General features: G+C 34.5%; 1 protein-coding gene and 1 long non-coding RNA gene across 2 annotated transcripts; one reads left to right on the top strand and one right to left on the bottom strand.

The window, feature by feature from the left end:
- The first annotated feature begins 283 nt into the window (after positions 1–283).
- LOC134255517 (uncharacterized) lies at positions 284–988 on the top strand. The gene is made up of 2 exons (XM_062738078.1): positions 284–695; positions 897–988. The coding sequence occupies exons 1-2, from the start codon at positions 284–286 to the stop codon at positions 986–988; spliced, it is 504 nt and encodes a 167-aa protein (XP_062594062.1).
- Positions 989–5,740: 4,752 nt separating this feature from the next.
- Positions 5,741–6,293, bottom strand: LOC134255196 (uncharacterized). The gene is made up of 3 exons (XR_009989474.1): positions 6,098–6,293; positions 5,910–5,942; positions 5,741–5,816 (listed from the first exon to the last, which is right to left on the bottom strand). It is a non-coding gene; the product is annotated as an uncharacterized LOC134255196 (long non-coding RNA).
- Positions 6,294–17,870: the final 11,577 nt, after the last annotated feature.

Below are 17,870 nucleotides of genomic sequence, written 5' to 3'. Positions count from 1 at the left end.
AAACCGACCAAGAGCCAAATTTTTTGGATTATTATGAATACAAATCTCCGATCATTCAATTGAGGTCATTGAAGAGGAGATTTCAGAACTGGAGACTCAAACCCAATCAGCGAGGGACCGGCTCACCGATCTTACTGACAAATATTGCTCCGTTGTTCAGGGCAGGGGAAAGCAATGCTCAAATTGCCATCTTAGGCTGGACCATAATATTCGGCAATGCAGGATAGACAAGTGCGTGACCCCGGAACAGTGCGGGGACCTAAGTAAACATCCTGATGAAAAAATGCTCGTGGATTCCGCAAGTGATTGCCTTAAAAAAGTCGAACGTGAGTTACTGAATAAACGAACAGAGTATGAAACAAGACTGAAAGCGAAAAATAGTTCAGCTATTTCATTTGCGCAAAAAGTAAGGACCCATTTGATCAACAGCAATAAAAAGAAGTATCTCATAAAAACGACAGAAGGCTATGTCCCGAAATCGGCAACTGTAAATATCGATCTCGCCAAACTTGAAAAACATTTTAAAGGAAAAGTACCGGACGACCTGGACAGGGTATCCGAGCTGTTTGAAGGGATAATCAACAAGTTCGACAATTCAAAGCGCCCATCTTGCACCCCAACACAGGGAAACCCGGCGAAACGTCTACTTGAAGAAAATACAATTTTTCCTGTGAAGTTTCTTAACATTAACACTGGTAAGAACATAATTTATGTTTTATTTCTTTTTAAATAGAATTAAAAAAAAAACAGTCATTAAATTCCATTTTACATGAATAAAAGGTCTAAAAATTGATCATTTTATAATAATCGAAAATCAAAGTCCTTTGTTATAATATATTTACGTTATTTTTTTTGTAAATATCTATAACATATTTTGACAGTTCAATTTTTTGTAGGATCTCAACATGTTCACAGTGCCAGCGCAAGTTCTGCATGTGCCCCCACTTGGGGAACTCCGAGCTGTTCACTGCCGCCGAAAAAACGTTAACTAAAAATACATTTTAAGCTCATGTTATTACCTTTGTAAAGTATATTGATAGTAATAACGCTCAATTTTGCTTTTTTGTTTTTTTTGTTTTTACTACATGTATGAAATAATACATATTCAAACAAGTTTGTGGTGTTATTTTTGTTCTACGTAAACAATGCTATGAATACTGATGAGTTTATCTGGCAACCAATGAGAATCAACGTCATCATTTGACAGCCGGTAAACAAGTTGCGTCGAGAAAGTCACGCCCTCTGAAAATCCAAAGAAGGGTTGAAATGCTCATAAGATAGTGCGTAAACATTCTAGATCACAGTGAGAATTCATTACAAAAATATAAATTTATATATTAAAATACAGGTTGATATATTGTGAAAAATCGGAATAAAATTTTAAATAATTCCCAATTCATTTTACATAAACTTAAAATATTTTATCTTATTTACTGCAAGTCGCCATCTGACGTAACGGTAGCGGGTTTGCTTTGGACTCACGGACTTGTACATGTAGTCAGAATAATCTAACTGTGTCTCGGGACAAGCCGTTAAACCGGGTCCGTATAGGACATTTATCATTTTAACGATAGATCTTTCTATCTAACGGACTTGAAGAAGTCCATCCTTACGTAGCGGATTCTAGTCCCACGGCGTGACATGGATATTGGCCTTTAATTCAGATTAAGATCCCGTGTCGCAGTATTTGCTAGCCAGAAAAATCTATCGCTGCTGAAAATTTTATTCTTTTTTAAATAAATGTCCGTTAAATAAACAAAATCATTCATGCCACCGTCTTTCAGTACTCACAGTACTTTGATTTTCTTTTCAAAGCGGCCTCGCATCGAAATCTGTCTCGGGCTTCAGAGACTGGGGTCAATGGCATCAAACTGTTTTACTGATCTATGTAACGTAGATTCCCAACTGTGGTGTGAGTGGATTCCACGGCGCTTTGGTGTCTGAGGCGCGCATGCCGAGTCACTTGTCCCCTCCTCTTACTAGCATAATGACAGTTGGCCTTAGTGCATTTGTATATTTCGATGTTTGGTTCATGGGCCTCTGTCCAGTGGGTTCTGTAAGCTTTGTAGCTCCCCGACCACGTCTCGCATCGCTCACGTCTCGCATCGCTCTACGTTACATGTCATTCCCCTCTCCTGCCACAAGGGACGGATGTCACAGTTAAGTTTCTCTATTTCCTCACGGGTGACAAAAATAATTGATATTAAAGTGATGGTGAGTAGATCTCCCTGGGTTTAATTCTTCTCCCAGTTCTTGTTTTTACAGGAGATCTTTGCTCAGGGTGCACAAAAGGACTAATTGGAAATGGTTCTGTTGTTTCGCTCAAGGTTCCATCAGAAGTTTGGTGTTCGTTATCTTCCAACCAATTAACCCTTCACGGTAGCTCAGTCGGTAGAGCGCTCGCTCCGTGATCGGGAGGTCGTGAGTTCGCATCTTGGCCGCGACCGACCTAGTCGTTAAAACGGGTAGCAACTGTTCCTTCGCCATGCGCTCGGTACTTTGAAGTGAAAGTTGCGGGTCCTTCGAATGAGACCTTAAAAACCGAGACCCCGTGTCAGCTGCAGGCGCTGGCACAATAAAGATCCCCCACTGCTCAATGGCCCTGAGTGCCGAGTAAATGTCAAAATTTGAAGCCCTTCATCGGCATACGGTGACGTCTCCATATGAGTGAAAAATTCTCAAGAGGGACGTTAAACAATATACAATCAATCAATCAAATGAAAGGTCTTGCCACAAAGAATACATATGTGAAATATGAAGTCCTAGTATCTACTGTACAAAAGTTGTGGCAAAGGTCATAGTTTGTGAAAAGTAGGCCAAACTTCAAGGTCAAGGTGAAAGGGTCAAAGTTCTTGGTATCTAAGGAAAGGCTTTCACACAAGGATTACATAGATGAAGTATGAATGCCCTAGCCCGTATCGTTCAAAAGTTATGGTCAATGTTAAAGTTTTTTCCTAAGTTCGGAAATCTCTTAGGTCAAGGTCATAAGGTCAAAGTTGTTGATATCAAATAAAAGGTCTTGCCACAAAGAATAAATATGTGAAATACAAAAGTCTTAGTATCTATTGTTCAAAAGTTTTGGCAAAGGTCATAGTTTTTTAATAGTAGGCCAACCTCCAAGGTTAAGGTGAAAGGGTCAAAGTTCTTGGTATCCAATGAAAGACCTTCACACAAGAATTACATATATGAAGTATGAAAGCCCTAGCCCGTACAATTCAAAAGTTATGGTCAATGTTGAAGTTTTTTCATAAGTTCGGAAATCTCAGAGGTCAAGGAGATCTCCGAGGTCAAAAGGTCAAAGTTGTTGGTATCAAGTGAAGGGTCTTCTCACAAAAAACATTTATGTGAAATATAAAAAACCTTGTATCGACGATTCAAAAGTTGGCCAAAGTAAAAGTATGAAATTTTTTGTGTAAAAGTGGGTCAAACGTCAAGGTCAAAAGATCAAATTCGGTGGTGCCCAAAGAAAGGTCTTATTACAAGGAATACATATGTGAAATATGAAAGTCAGAGCTCCACTAAATCAAAAGTTATGGGCAAGGTTAAAGTTGTTGTGACGGACGGACAGACTGATGGACAGACGAATGAGATTTAATGTCCCCTCGCTTTCTCGAAAGCGGGGGACAAAAATAAAGAAACACACACACACACATACGCACCCTCCATCTTTCTTAAAGATCTACTAAATGTGATTTTTTTTATTTCTATTTTTTTTAATATATGTTTTAAAACATTAAACGGATAAAATATGAATGATTTCTCCAATTGTCCATTAAAAGTTACGTTTAGAAATAATAAATTGTATAGTAGAACTAAAGAAATTTGAAATCTAACCACTCCCACAAAAACGGAAGGAGGGGGGTATATTTGTCTTTCAAACAAAAGTCCTTTCATGTCATAATATACCAATTTTTTTTTCGTATTAGCTCCTTTTCTCCAATCGGCGTCTTGTAACCGAGCGAGGATTTAATGCATTTAAAAGCAGATATAATACTATTGTTATACACTTTTAAATAAGTATACTTCCCTTAATCATTTCTTAGTTAAAACAAACAAAACAAACAACCAAAAAAAAAAAACAACAACAACAATAACAACACACATACTTTTTTTATCTCATAAATTTTATCCAATTCTTTTATTTATAGTTCTCTTCTTTTCCCATTTTTTTCTTTGCTTGGACTTGATTTGCTTTGGAGTATTTTTATACATGTTGTATATCTGGGTTTTTTTTCTTACCTATCAGGGAATAAATCTCCTCTCTTTTATATTCCTGACTGTGCGTTTTTTCGTGATTATCCATACTCTCATAATCTCCGAATATTAAATGACAATATCCACATTGATACCTTTTGGGGGGTGGGGGGTTTAGATGAAAATGTTACGTTCTTACTGATCTGAGGGTTGTTATTAGACTACTCAAAAAATAAATATGTAAATATTTTTATACGATTTTCAGTGATGTTATTTTTCACTGACAAATTCTATTGGTTGTCAGCTATCATCCGTAAACAAGAGTCTGTTACCAAGAGAGATTTCGAAATAGTCTTTTTTTTAAATACATATACAGAGTATAATAGACTCACGAAATCAATAGAATAAATAACAGTCGCCATTTGAATTAAAGAATACAATTTTAATTTCTTTTCTTTCTAAATTTAATCTGATAATCCATTGTTTAATATAATCGAAATATTCAAAAAAAAAAAAAAAAAAAAAAATAATAAAAATAAAATAAGTATATCAATTTTTCATTGAGGTCTATTTTTTATTCAATGGTTATAGGATCCTTCGTACACTTTCTTAGTTTGTTTTTTTTTTATTTCTTTTTTTTCTAAATTTAAACTGATAAGCCATTGTTTAATATAATCGACATATTCAAAAAAAAGAAAAATAAAAACAAAATAAGTATATCAATTTTTCATTGAGGTCTATTTTTTATTCAATGGTTATAGGATCCTTCGTACACTTTCTTAGTGTGTGTTTTTTTTTTTTAAAATAAATTGGTTATAACCTGTCAAATATCAGTAAAAATTATTCTCTTTTTTTTCAAGTTATCATCCATGAATTAAAATTATAAAGTTAATGTATATAAGACAGATTATAACATATTTATTTTATTTACTTTAGTGTAAATCAGAATCGGTCCACTATATACAAAAGATTTCCCATATTACTTGATCACATCAAGTAACAACACTTTATTTTGTTATTTCTTGTTTCATTTCATTTTTCTTTGTCATAATATTAACGTAGATTCATTTCATCAGTCTCCTCATTCATTTTACAACCATTCTTTCATGAAGCCTTTTTCCAACTTCACATATAGTTTTAATAATAACACAAACAAAATATTATCATTTTGAGTTCAACATTTTTATTCTTTTCCGCGATATTACAATGAAAACGCGATTCTTTTCTTCTTTCTACAAAATAAAAAAAAAGACATATAGTACACAATTGAATATATGTATGTGTGTGTGTTTGTATGTGTAAGAGTGGGTGTGTGTGTGTGTGTGTGTGAGAGAAAGAGAGAGGATGTGTATGTATATATGTGACGGAGTGTGTGGGTGAGAGAGAGAGACAGAAAGAGAGAGAGAGAGAGAGACTCACATTCATTTTTCTTTTTCATTTTTCTCCTCATTTTTTTCCATCACTTCTACAGTCATTGACTCGTTTCTAAAATGTTTTTTAAAGTAATGTTTACTGTATTTGAGTAGTTAAGTCAGTAGCTGAGAGAGAGAGAGAGAGAGAGATTTGCTTACTGTTCCTCCTCAAAGGTGCTATCGTTCAGAAGTTGCACCAAACTATCCGAACTATAAAATAATAATAACATTTTCTCAATACCGTCAGACTACATATAATTTCTATAAGATTATTACGCTTGACGTTAAAAAAAGAAAACCTACTCTTCTACGCTTATGATCTCCATCACAAGACGGCTGAAAATAAATCATTACAATAATCAGTAAATGAAAGATAAAGTAAATCCATATGTATATATATTTAATAAAGAAATAAACGTTTAAGAAAATTATGTATTAGTTTAAAGGAATCCCAATAATTTTTTTTTATAAGAAAAGTATAAAATACTAACGGCGGACGTCGTGGTGCGTTCGGCGGTCTAAAAGGAAAAAAAAGATATCTATTTTTCTGATCTAACTATTTATCTATCTGACTATATTTTAATAATACTTTTGTGATCCTTTTTTCTGCGTAATTTTATTTTTTTCTAAAATAAAAAAAAGGGATTAGAAATACTCGTGTAATATACTAACCCATTTCTGTTGGACTTTTCCCCACCGGACTAATAAAAAATATTTAAAACAAAACTAATTTTATCCCCCTTTATTCTCTTTAAGTACGTAAAAAATAAATAAAGATGAGGAAATTATTAAAGTAAGGATTAAATTAATACACTCACGAATTATCAGGCGTACTGAAATAAAATTTCAGACTAAATGTAAAAAAAAATTGATAAATTATAAAAATTAATAAAGTGTGAGTACAAAAAAAACCCACTTAATTTCTTCACACGTAATTATATAATCTCATTACCTGAAAAACGTTTTCCTCTTATGTAAACGTAAGGCCATTCTAAAAAAAAATTATTCACATCTAAAGTAAATGATTCATACTGATTTAATTTGAAATTAAAATAAAAAATAAGCAGAAAAACGGTAACAAAACCAAAAAAAAAAAAAAAAAAAAAAAAAATAATAATAACTCACGGACACTCCATAGATTTAATATCCTCCATGATATAATTCAGGAGTTTCAAAATCTCCTCTCTTATTTCACAAGTGCAACTTAAAAAAAAGAAAATAATAAAATAGTTTTCTTTAAAAAAAGAAAAACAATCGTTTTAATGAAAATACACTTGTTTGTATGATGCCATCCTGATTGGAACCAGAGTGAAGTTCTGAGGCGTTTCAATCAGTTTTTATAAGAAAAAAAAATAACCATGTGATTCTTTTCATTGTTTGGATAGATATTTTAAAAATAACTTTTCATACAATAACTATAGCAAGAGGGTGTAACGACTTTTGAAATCGTCACCTTCTAATGAGATCACGGTAACCTGACATATTTTTCACATTCATACGGGTCGGTACGATGATATTTCCAGATTATCTCATTAATGATGTCAAACTTAATCAGTTAAAGCAAATTTAATCATGTCATTTTACGACAGTATCAGATTTTTCCATTCATTTCAACCCATTTCTATTTCACTCGCTTATCTGATACAAACGTACTTAAATTATTCATATTTTCTTTCCTTTTTTTCCTTTGAAATAATTTTACTGATGATCTTGATGTAAAGGAAATTGTCATGTTGGACTACACCAACGAAAGTCTTCAATGTCCAGGTATATGTACATTCTTTATTTCTCGTCTCCCTTTTTTCGGAAAATATTACTAAAATCAAGTAAAACTAATGCATTCCTTAAATACCCCCCTTTCAAAAATAGAGCCTGACTGTAATCGTAACTACTCGGTCATTTCCGTGAACGATAAATAACTAATGGCCGAGTAGTTACGAATGAGTCTAGCTGATGTAATCATATATACTTGCCGTGGGAAAACTCCGCCCACTGTCAGTTCAAGCCAATCAAATCCCACTGTGGGACGTGGAGGCCGATCCTTCGAATGAGACAGTATAAACCGAGGTCCCGTGTCGCAGTAGGTGATGGCACGAAAAAGATCCCTCACTGCTCAAAAGGCCCTGAGTGTCGAGCATAGGACGAAATTTGTAGCCCTCCACCGGCAAGTGGTGGCATCTCCATATGAGTGAAAAATTCTCGAGAGGGAAGTTAAACAACATACAATCAATCAATCAAGCCAATCAAAACCACAAGATTTTAGCTAAGGTTGCAAAATTATAGATCTTTGATCTGATTTTTCCAAGGAAAAGAGACGTCTCCATATCGGTGAAATATTCTGGAGAGGGACGTTAAACAATATACAATCAATCAATCAATCCAAGGAAAAGACACAATGGCTTGCGACTTTCTTGCAAACAAACCTGTCTGTCCTGGTATGTTACCTATATTCAATATTTCACTTATTCAGTAAATTAATTACATTCGCAGTTTAAGGTGAAAGGCAGTTGGGATACTTTTACGATTTGTAGATCTCTAAATTTCTTATTTTCTCTTTATTAGTTTAATTTTATTTTTATTTTTGTTCACTGTTGACTTGCATTTTTCATTTGACTCTAGATTTCAACACTTCGCTTCGTCACAACGTGACCGACCTCATGACAACAGGGACTACTTTGTTTTCCGTCAACACTCACAAGTCTGGACCTTGCAAATTATAATGTGCAACGGTCCCGGCCGTATTCTCTATATACAGTGGAGCCTCATTTGTTCCGACACTTTGGTTTCTAATTGATTTGTCCGGATATTTAAAGCGTCCAGATACCTAAATCACCAGTCAACAAAACCTTATAACATTTAAAAAATCCATCCCGATCAGAAATCGTCCAGATACTGAAGCATCCGGATATCTGGGCTCCGGATAGCTGAAGCAGTGAATTTACCGGTCTACTAAACACACCTGTTGTCGTAACTTAACACAGTCTCGCCAGTGGTAATTAATTAAAACCTTCGAAACCCTGGCGTATCTTAATTAATCCCAAGCTAATGAGGGTAATGTATGACACATGATAGCTTGGGTGGTTGGTGTCGCTGATGTTGAAAAAGGAAGAGAGAGTAAAGCGGCCATTGCGAAAAAATGTGAGACCCCCCCCCCCAACATCCTATCAACATGGATAAAGAATGCCGAGATCAAAGAGGCCTACAAACAGAGAGCATTTGGGCCACAGGGGAAGATGATGAGAACGGCGACATACAAAGATAAAGTCCAAGCAGTTCTACAAAGGTTCAAGACAGCCAGAGACCAGAACATTCCAGTGTCCGGGCCCCTTCTCATCGCTAAAGCACAGGAGTTTGCTTCTCAGCTTGGCGATGAGTTCAAGTGTACACTGGGTGGCTCGAGTTCTACAAAGAGCGCCATAACATAACATTTAAACGTGTGTGCGGCGATTCAAAGGCCGTAAATGAGGACACTGATCAAATGACAGAGTGGTCTTCCACTCTTCAGACCCTTTTAGGCGAATACAGCCACAGTGACATCTTCAATGCTGATGAAACTGGACTGTTTTTTCGTTTACTCCCCGAGAAAACTTTTGAGTTTAAAGGGGTAGATTGCCATGGTGGCAAGAACAACAAAGGGCGTTTCACTGTCATGGTTTGCGCCCTTATGGCAGGTCCATATTTGTACATTATCACAAACCGATGACGTCATATGTGTACATCAAGTAATTAGGTCGGAATTGATCATGTGTAAAGAGAATTTGGCTCAGACGACATGTACAAAGATAAGTAAATGGAGTTTAAAAGGAAATACAGGTAACTCTCGAAACCTCGAAGTCCGCGGGACCGATGGAAAACTTTGAGAGATCAAGAGTTCGAGTTTTCAAGAGTCCGGATTTTTCCAGGTTTGTTTGACGGGTTTTAAAATTAGTAATACCGGATGTAATGATTTTCATGCAGTTCTAACCTTTTACACGTGGATTTTACAAAACAACGATATGTTTTCGTATTGAAAGTGAATATTTATTAGACCGAGTAAAGCAAAAAATGTAGATCGTCAGTTCGTGTTTTTTTTTTTATTATTTTTTTTTTATTATACGGATATCATTCTACTCATTTCGTTATATGAAAACGGCATAGACCAGCGTTGCGCGTGGTACATAGCATTGCGACTTTTCCAAACATGTGCATTGAACGAAATTCTGTATGTATTTGTCCAAAAAGTCGTCATATTGACAGCAAGGCTGTTTCTGAATTTTCTTTTTTCGTTAAACTTTGAAACGATTCAAAATTAGAAAATTAGTTCATTGTAATTGTTTCGTCTCGTAATCTGCAATTACAATTTCTCAGCGACACTACGTTTCTGAATTATCATAATACAGACGATGATAATTATTTGGATAGCATATAGACACCATGATATTAATTACAAATCAGTTATCCCCTTGCAGAATAAGTGTCACCTAAATAAACATCCCGTTTCACGAGACCCGCGTCTTCTGCCTGCGGTCATTGAATGGCCAGGTAAAGTTGCTAATTATGTAACTTTGTATACACAAAGCCACTTCGAGGTATCAAGGGTGAATTTCAATAGAATATGTATAGCGGGACTGAAATTTTACTTCGAGAGATCAAGGGTTTCGAGAGATCAAGAGTTCGAGAAATCAAGAGTAAATTTGCTTAGTTATATAGGGAAAAAATTCGGGACCGGGGACTCACTTAGAGCGATCAAGAACTTCGAGAGATCGAAGTTCGAGCCATCAAGAGTTACCTGTATCATTGTAGCGCCGACCGAGCGGCCGTATTCACATTTGGTCCTCAGTCTTTAATTTCTCTATTTGGTAGCGTTAATTTCTCCTCATATTTTGAAATCAGACTCAAGTTCGTCTATTCTACAGTTTATTAACACAACACATCACAAATATAAACATCCAGGAAAAATAATTCACAGTATATTAAATCCAAGTAAACAATCACATATAAATCCAAATCAAAGGCAAAGTTAATAATCCATGTAAAAGCTATATCGCTACATATCAGTTATATCGTCTTTATATCCTATCTTTCTATATATCTAATTCTAACATTCAGTCGCGCTATATATACTTTAGATCCGCTCCTGACGATCAGGAGAACATTATAAGATCCTTAAGATCAGGAGTCAATACACAGGTAATTACGATCAGCAGGGGGTTAGATAAGAGGGGCGATTAATATACAGATAAGATTTATAGAATAAGTGTAGATAATGTGTGAACAATTAATTAATGAAAAATGATATTAAAGATAAGATATTCTAAATCGTTACAACTCCCCCTGCCTTAAGATTTGACTCCGTTCAAATTTAATGAAAAGTAGCGCGTAATTGATATAAAACTAATAACATATATACATTATATGAATAATACGCAAATAAAAAAAATTACATGTTATACTGAGTATGCTGACATTAAACGTAGAGTTAAAACAGGGTACATTAAAAGTAATATTTACATATTTTCATACATATTCATATCAATATTTTGTTAAATACATAAAAACACATAGAAAAAGCAAACAAACAAATGTCTCTTATAATGTTTCAGCAACCCGAACCGATGGCCACGAAAACTGAACGGACACTTCGTTGAGAATGTCAAGGGCAATGGCTCCTACATCTACTTCATTTAAGTTGACATTTTCGGAGTGGCTGATTGAAGTATTTCTGGTCTCCTCAGTTCTTCCGTTTTTTGAATGTTTTCACGGTCCTAGTCAGACACAAACAAATTGTAGTTGTCTCCGTGTTAATTGACTGTTCGTTGTCATCATTTCGGACGCTTTCTTCTTCTTCTTCTTCATTTGCGGATGCGGCATTTGCACTTGAGGGGTCTTCCTGGAAATCAATTAATCCCGGATTTTGGGCGATAATGTCATCCACCATATCCAGGATGTCTCCGGTTGATTCATTGGTTGAGCTAAATAACTCGGAGTCCATACAGAAATCCATTGTATCCATTAAGTTAAATTCATCGTCACTTGCGATGTCTTCACACATGGCAGTTACAGATTGAGTGGTCACCGGAATTTCGTCAGTGAATTCCTCTTCATCGGAAGATATGTCTTCGTATGTGGGATCCATGACAAACACAGGTTTCAGATCTTCTCTTTGTTGATACGGCATTTTTGTTGACTTGCAATTTGACAGTTCGTTTTTCAAATTTTCCTCGCAGAGTTTATGCACACGGGCGTAATGTTCTTTTAAATTTGATTTTCTCACAAATGGTCTTTGGCAGTATGAACACTTAAACACGCTAATAATACTGGAATGTTTTTCTCGAATATGTCTCACTAAATTATATCGTCGCACAATTGAAATTCCACAATATTCACATATATAATAATCCATATAGTTACATCTTGTTGTTTGTTTTCTGCGTTATGAAAAAGTGAAGTCAAAATATTTTTTTCGGTCTTCTTATTTGACGTCCTAGGCGCGTTGTCTTGGAAACGGGAATTTGGGCGTTGTCAATACCAATTTCGTTGCTCAAATCTTGTTCTGATTGGTCATCGGGTACTGTTTGATCGCGAGCTTTAGGTCCAGCTGTATCGTCTGGTCGTAACTTCTTGAGCGTCTCGCCGTCGCCGTGTGAATCTTCATCACCTGTCATGTTGTCATTATCATAGTCTCGATATAAATTATCGGCTCCAGGAACATTAGTCTTGAAAGGCTTTATGTTGTCAGCATGTACCACTACAAGTTTTGATGATTTTGAGTGTCTTATTTGATATAGAACATCACTCAGTCTCTTCACTATAGTCCAAGGACCTGTCCACGATCTTGCAAGTTTTGCTTTTGTTCCAGTAATAATCTTTGGTTGATTACGACGGACTAGCTCGCCAATGTCATAATTAATTTCTCGTACTTTTCTGTCGTAATATCGTTTCTGGCGTTGAGATATTTTCCCAGTAACTTCCCGCACTATTTCACCAGTTGTTGCTAACTCCATTTCTAATTTTCTCACGTACGCTGATTCATTAGTTGATGGTTCTTCTTCTGTAACATTTATTTCAGTCATTATATCCAAAGGTAACGAAGCTTCATTTCCAAACACCATTCTGTAAGGTGTGATTCCAGTTGTTTCATGGGGGGTGGTATTGTAAGCTAGTACCAAACCATCCACGTATCTGTCCCAGTCCGTCAGATGTACTGTTAGATATTTCGATAACATGTCCTTGATAGTTCTATTAAGACGTTCAACCATTCCGTCGGACTGCGGGTGGTAAGCTGTTGTTCGGGTTTTATTTATCTGTAACACTTTACACATTTCTTGGAATAATCGACTCTCAAATTGGCTCCCCTGATCGGTGTGAATTTCTCCAGGACATCCGTACCGTTTGATCCATCCTTTAAAGATTACATCTGCAACCGTCTCAGCTTCTATGTTCCGTAATGGAAATATCTCCAAAAATTTCGTAAAGTAATCGGCAACCACAAGAAGGTAGAGGTTTCCGTTCTCTGACTTCGGAAATGGCCCAGTGATGTCAATGGCGATTCGCTCGAACTTTTCACCGGTCAGATGTTTTTTCATGTAGGCCCTTTTTCTACGACTCGGGTTTTTCCTCTCTTCACATATGTCACACGAACTCACATAATCCTGAACATATCGTCTCATATGTGGCCAGTAGTAACAGTTCGCCATAATCTTTGCATAGGTTCTTCTTATTCCTAAATGTCCGGATGTCTCGGAATCATGAACATGCCACAACACTACATCACGCAGTGATTTTGGAGTACATATTTTAAGTTTTTCACAATTATTTTCCATCCATCGATAGCACAGAACTCCGTTTTTCACAAGTAGTAATTCCCATCTTGAAAACCAGAATTTGAATTCAAAGTTTTTCTTTGACACTGCGGAAATTGGGATTTTGCTGGAATTGTTTTCCTTGAGTCTGACAATTTCTGCCAGTCCTTCGTCATTTATTTGATGTTTTCTTATATTTTCATTTGTCAACTCAATAAGCGGCTGTTTCCTAGGTTTTGCCCGTGGGGGTCTATTAGCTCTTTTTTTTTCTTAAACACTGTGCCGGATAATTATGCCACTTCAAAAGTGGCATTTTGGCGCCCGCCAAATTCTCATTTCACATAAAAATCATGTATACCAAGTGGTAGACCATCACTCACAGAGTTCATAACTACCTTTGTTACAGGTAAATCACACATGTCAGGTGAGATAATCACCTTTGAACAAAAAATTCCTATGGGAAAAAAAAAATTCCTTTAGGAAAAATAAAATTCCTGAGGGATATTATCAAAATCCTGCAGGATTTCTTAATTTCCTGTAGGATATTTAAGTAATCCTACAGGAAACTAAATTACTATGGGAGAATTCAATCTCCTGTAGGAATACAATTTCCTATAGGAGAGAGAAAAAATCCCTTAGGAAAAATATATCCTATAGGATTTCTTAAATTCCTGTAGGATTCTCTTTTTCAGTCAGAAATTCCTGTAGGACATTTTTTCACTTTTGAATTATTTACTTGCTCCTAAGGGAGAAAAATATCCTGTAGGAAATTTTAAATTCCTATAGGATTTCTTCTTCTCCTATATGAATTTGATTCAACTGCATTTAGCTACAGCTAAAAATCAGCAGTATACCTTATATTGTGTCAAAGAAAGAATGACTTGAAAACATATAAATGAAAACACACATTTACAACTGAATGTTGATAAATAACATTTTGCAGCTGACCAATTATTAATTCACACCCATTGAAAACAAACAGCCATCATAACTGTCAAATTCTAAAAAGAACCCCAGAAAGTTTTATATAATGTTTCCCTAGCAACAATGTATTCAGTTTTTAATGCCTACTTATTAAATCAGTAATGAACAAATTCCAAGATTTTTTATTTTTGCAATGTTTTCATAGTGTGTCTTCAATATTCCAAAAATATGATAATCTATAATCCACAGTGGCAAGACTTGCTACCAAAATGTATAGGACTTCCAACTACCTTAAATCATTTAATCAATGAAATTATTGTGTTACTGCTTGTCTTTCATACTTTTCATATGGACAGTAGGGGGTAAGGCCTATTAATAACTCACTTAAATAATTATCACATTATATGTTCAATTTTAAAATGTAAATGATGTTTATAAACACAATTTATACCACTGAATATACTTGTTTAACTCTACATGTAACACAAGATGATAGATACTCAAAGAAATAGTGGATGCTATATATTTTTTTAGCTTACCTGTTACATAACTTTAATTTTAATTATCATTCCTAGGAGCTTAATAGGCAGTGTACGAAATTCCCGTCCGCCCGCACGCCCGAGACGTACTAAATCGGGAGCGGACGTATAAGTTTTACTCCGCATCAGCCCGCTCGGGCGCACTAATTTTACCCTATTCCCTCTAATTCTTTTTTTTATTGCAGATTAATGTTTTGGGAAGGTAAAGACCGAATATTTCAACGTAAATACAAGCCATAATTCCCTCAGACAACAAAAAATAAATAAAACTAATCAATAAATCTGGAAAGATATGTAGAAAACCACAATCGTCTTTTAATCTGAATTTCCTCTGTTTTCACCCATGAAACGATATTTTCTACTTCCCACTGGTATATTGAACATTTTTTAAAACTTACAGGATCAGACAGATATCAAACACATTCACAAGTGTTAAATTAAAAGAATCTTTGTATAATGTTCATGTCGTAAATACTATTTTTGTTTCTTTTTAATTAAATCAAGCAGACTCATTTCATCAAAAGTGTATGTGAATATACCTATAAACGTTGACATTATTAAATATTTAATTATCATGGCCATAAATGTAAAAACAAAATGGAAGAAAAAACGAGAGTACTTTATGTTTTATTTTTCCTAACTTCATATATTGAAAGTAATCAAATGAAAAAAAAATTAATCTTAGTATTTACTGTGCAAGAAATTCAATTAGATTTGAAAAAAATGTACAAGTTTGAGTGTGTGTACTCTGAAGTTTATATTGAATTTTATTACGCGGGCCTGCTTATTTTCAGCAGGGCTGACAGATTTTTTGAGTAGTCAGCCCTCCTGGTCCACCTGAATTTTTTCCGAGTTTCGTACACTGTTAATAGGCCTGTAGAATAATACAATGCATTGATCATGTTGATACTTACATGTTACACACTTGTTATTGCATCCGATTGTGATGTTAGTGAACTAATTCAGGAATTTTAAACCAATATCTCAATAAAGTGAATTTAAACGAGACTACATTGATTTAAATGTACGTGAATTAATCCGTAGTTTTTGTACTTTGAGCTTTCTTACAATCTTTGACAACATTCACTGTCTTTCTTCGACTTCTTTCTCCAAAAACTAAGCGTCTTGCAGACCTTGATCGGTAACAGATCGATTCGTCCCCAAATGAGTGGATTCACCCCCAGACATTTCGCTCTATTTCAATGCAGGCTACTAGCTGTTGAAGAATGGATATTTTAGAGTGTTTTTCCTGAGAAGCACATTCCTCTTGCATGTTCGTTAATTTTCAAACCAAGGGATTAATTGTCAATGTATTTTTTCAGGGGCTGGGTGCAATATGAACTTTCATTCCAGTCCCTGGTTCTCTGAGCTATCCACAATATGATATTTATAAGAAAGATGTTATTTATCATTAGTGCAGTGTCGAGCAGTGTGAGACCAAATTTAACATGTAATAATTTGTCTAAAAAAAAAATTATGATAATTTAAGAAAATCAATATACTAATAGTGATTTACTGAGATTACCCAGTGGGATTTTAACCTGTGACATCAACTTCTTTCTTAGCAACTCAAGAGCAGACACTTTAACGGTGACCTGCTTTTACAAGAAAAACAGCACAAGATAATGGAAGCATTCCTTGAGATATATTTTTATTTGGGGGGGGGGGTGCTTTCTAATATTATATCTTTTTCTATATCTAGAAAATTTGATCATGCTTTAACAAGAAAAATAATACCAAATTTTTTTTCATTTATTTGAAAATAAAAAAGATATGGCCATTTAAGGGAACACACCATTGTCGATTTACTCGGTTCAACATGATAATGGGAACATTCTTTGAGATATAAATATTTTGAGGGGCTTTATGGCATTATACCTTTTATGATTTAGAAAGATCAAGCTTTGACAAGAAAAATAACACCAAATTTGTTTTCATTTATTTGAAAATAAAAAAGATATGGCCATTTAAGGGAACACACCATTGTCGATTTACTCAGTTCAACATGATAATGGAAGCATTCTGTGAGAGAAATTTTTTGGGGGGCTTTTTGACACTAAATCTTTTAATATTTTGAAAGATAATGCTTTGACAAGAAAAATAATACCAAATTTGTTTCCATTTATTTGAAAATAAAAAAGATATGGCCATTTAAGGGAACACACCATTGACGATTTACTCGGTTCAACATGATAATGGAAGCATTCTTTGAAATAATTTTTTTTTTTTTTGGCTTTTTGACTTTAAATCTTTTATGATTTAGAAAGATCGTGCTTTAACAAGAAAAATAATACCAAATTTGTTTTCATTTATTTGAAAATAAAAAAGATATGGCCATTTAAGGGAACACACCATTGTCGATTTACTCAGTTCAACATGATAATGGGAACATTCTTTGAGATATAAATATTTTGAGGGGCTTTCTGGCATTATACCTTTTATGATTTAGAAAGATCAAGCTTTGACAAGAAAAATAACACCAAATTTGTTTTCATTTATTTGAAAATAAAAAAGATATGGCCATTTAAGGGAACACACCATTGACGATTTACTCGGTTCAACATGATAATGGGAACATTCTTTGAGATATAAATATTTTGAGGGGCTTTCTGGCATTATACCTTTTATGATTTAGAAAGATCAAGCTTTGACAAGAAAAATAACACCAAATTTGTTTTCATTTATTTGAAAATAAAAAAGATATGGCCATTTAAGGGAACACACCATTGACGATTTACTCGGTTCAACATGATAATGGAAGCATTCTTTGAAATAATTTTTTTTTTTTTTTTGGCTTTTTGACTTTTAAATCTTTTATGATTTAGAAAGATCATGCTTTAACAAGAAAAATAATACCAAATTTATCTTAATTTATTTGAAAATAAAAAAGATATGGCCATTTAAGAGAACACACCATTGTCAATTTACTTAGTTCAACAGGATAATGGAAGCATTCTTTGAATTAATTTTTTGTTGTTGGAATTTTGACTTTAAATCTTTAAAGATTTAGAAAGATCATG

Source organism: Saccostrea cucullata, unplaced genomic scaffold, assembly GCF_032062105.1.
Source record: "Saccostrea cucullata isolate Sc308-1 unplaced genomic scaffold, CSIRO_AGI_Scuc_v1 ctg4167, whole genome shotgun sequence".
Lineage (NCBI taxonomy): Eukaryota > Metazoa > Mollusca > Bivalvia > Ostreida > Ostreidae > Saccostrea > Saccostrea cuccullata.
The sequence above is the reverse complement of the archived record's forward strand: the minus strand, read 5'-3'. Positions and strand labels throughout refer to the sequence as shown.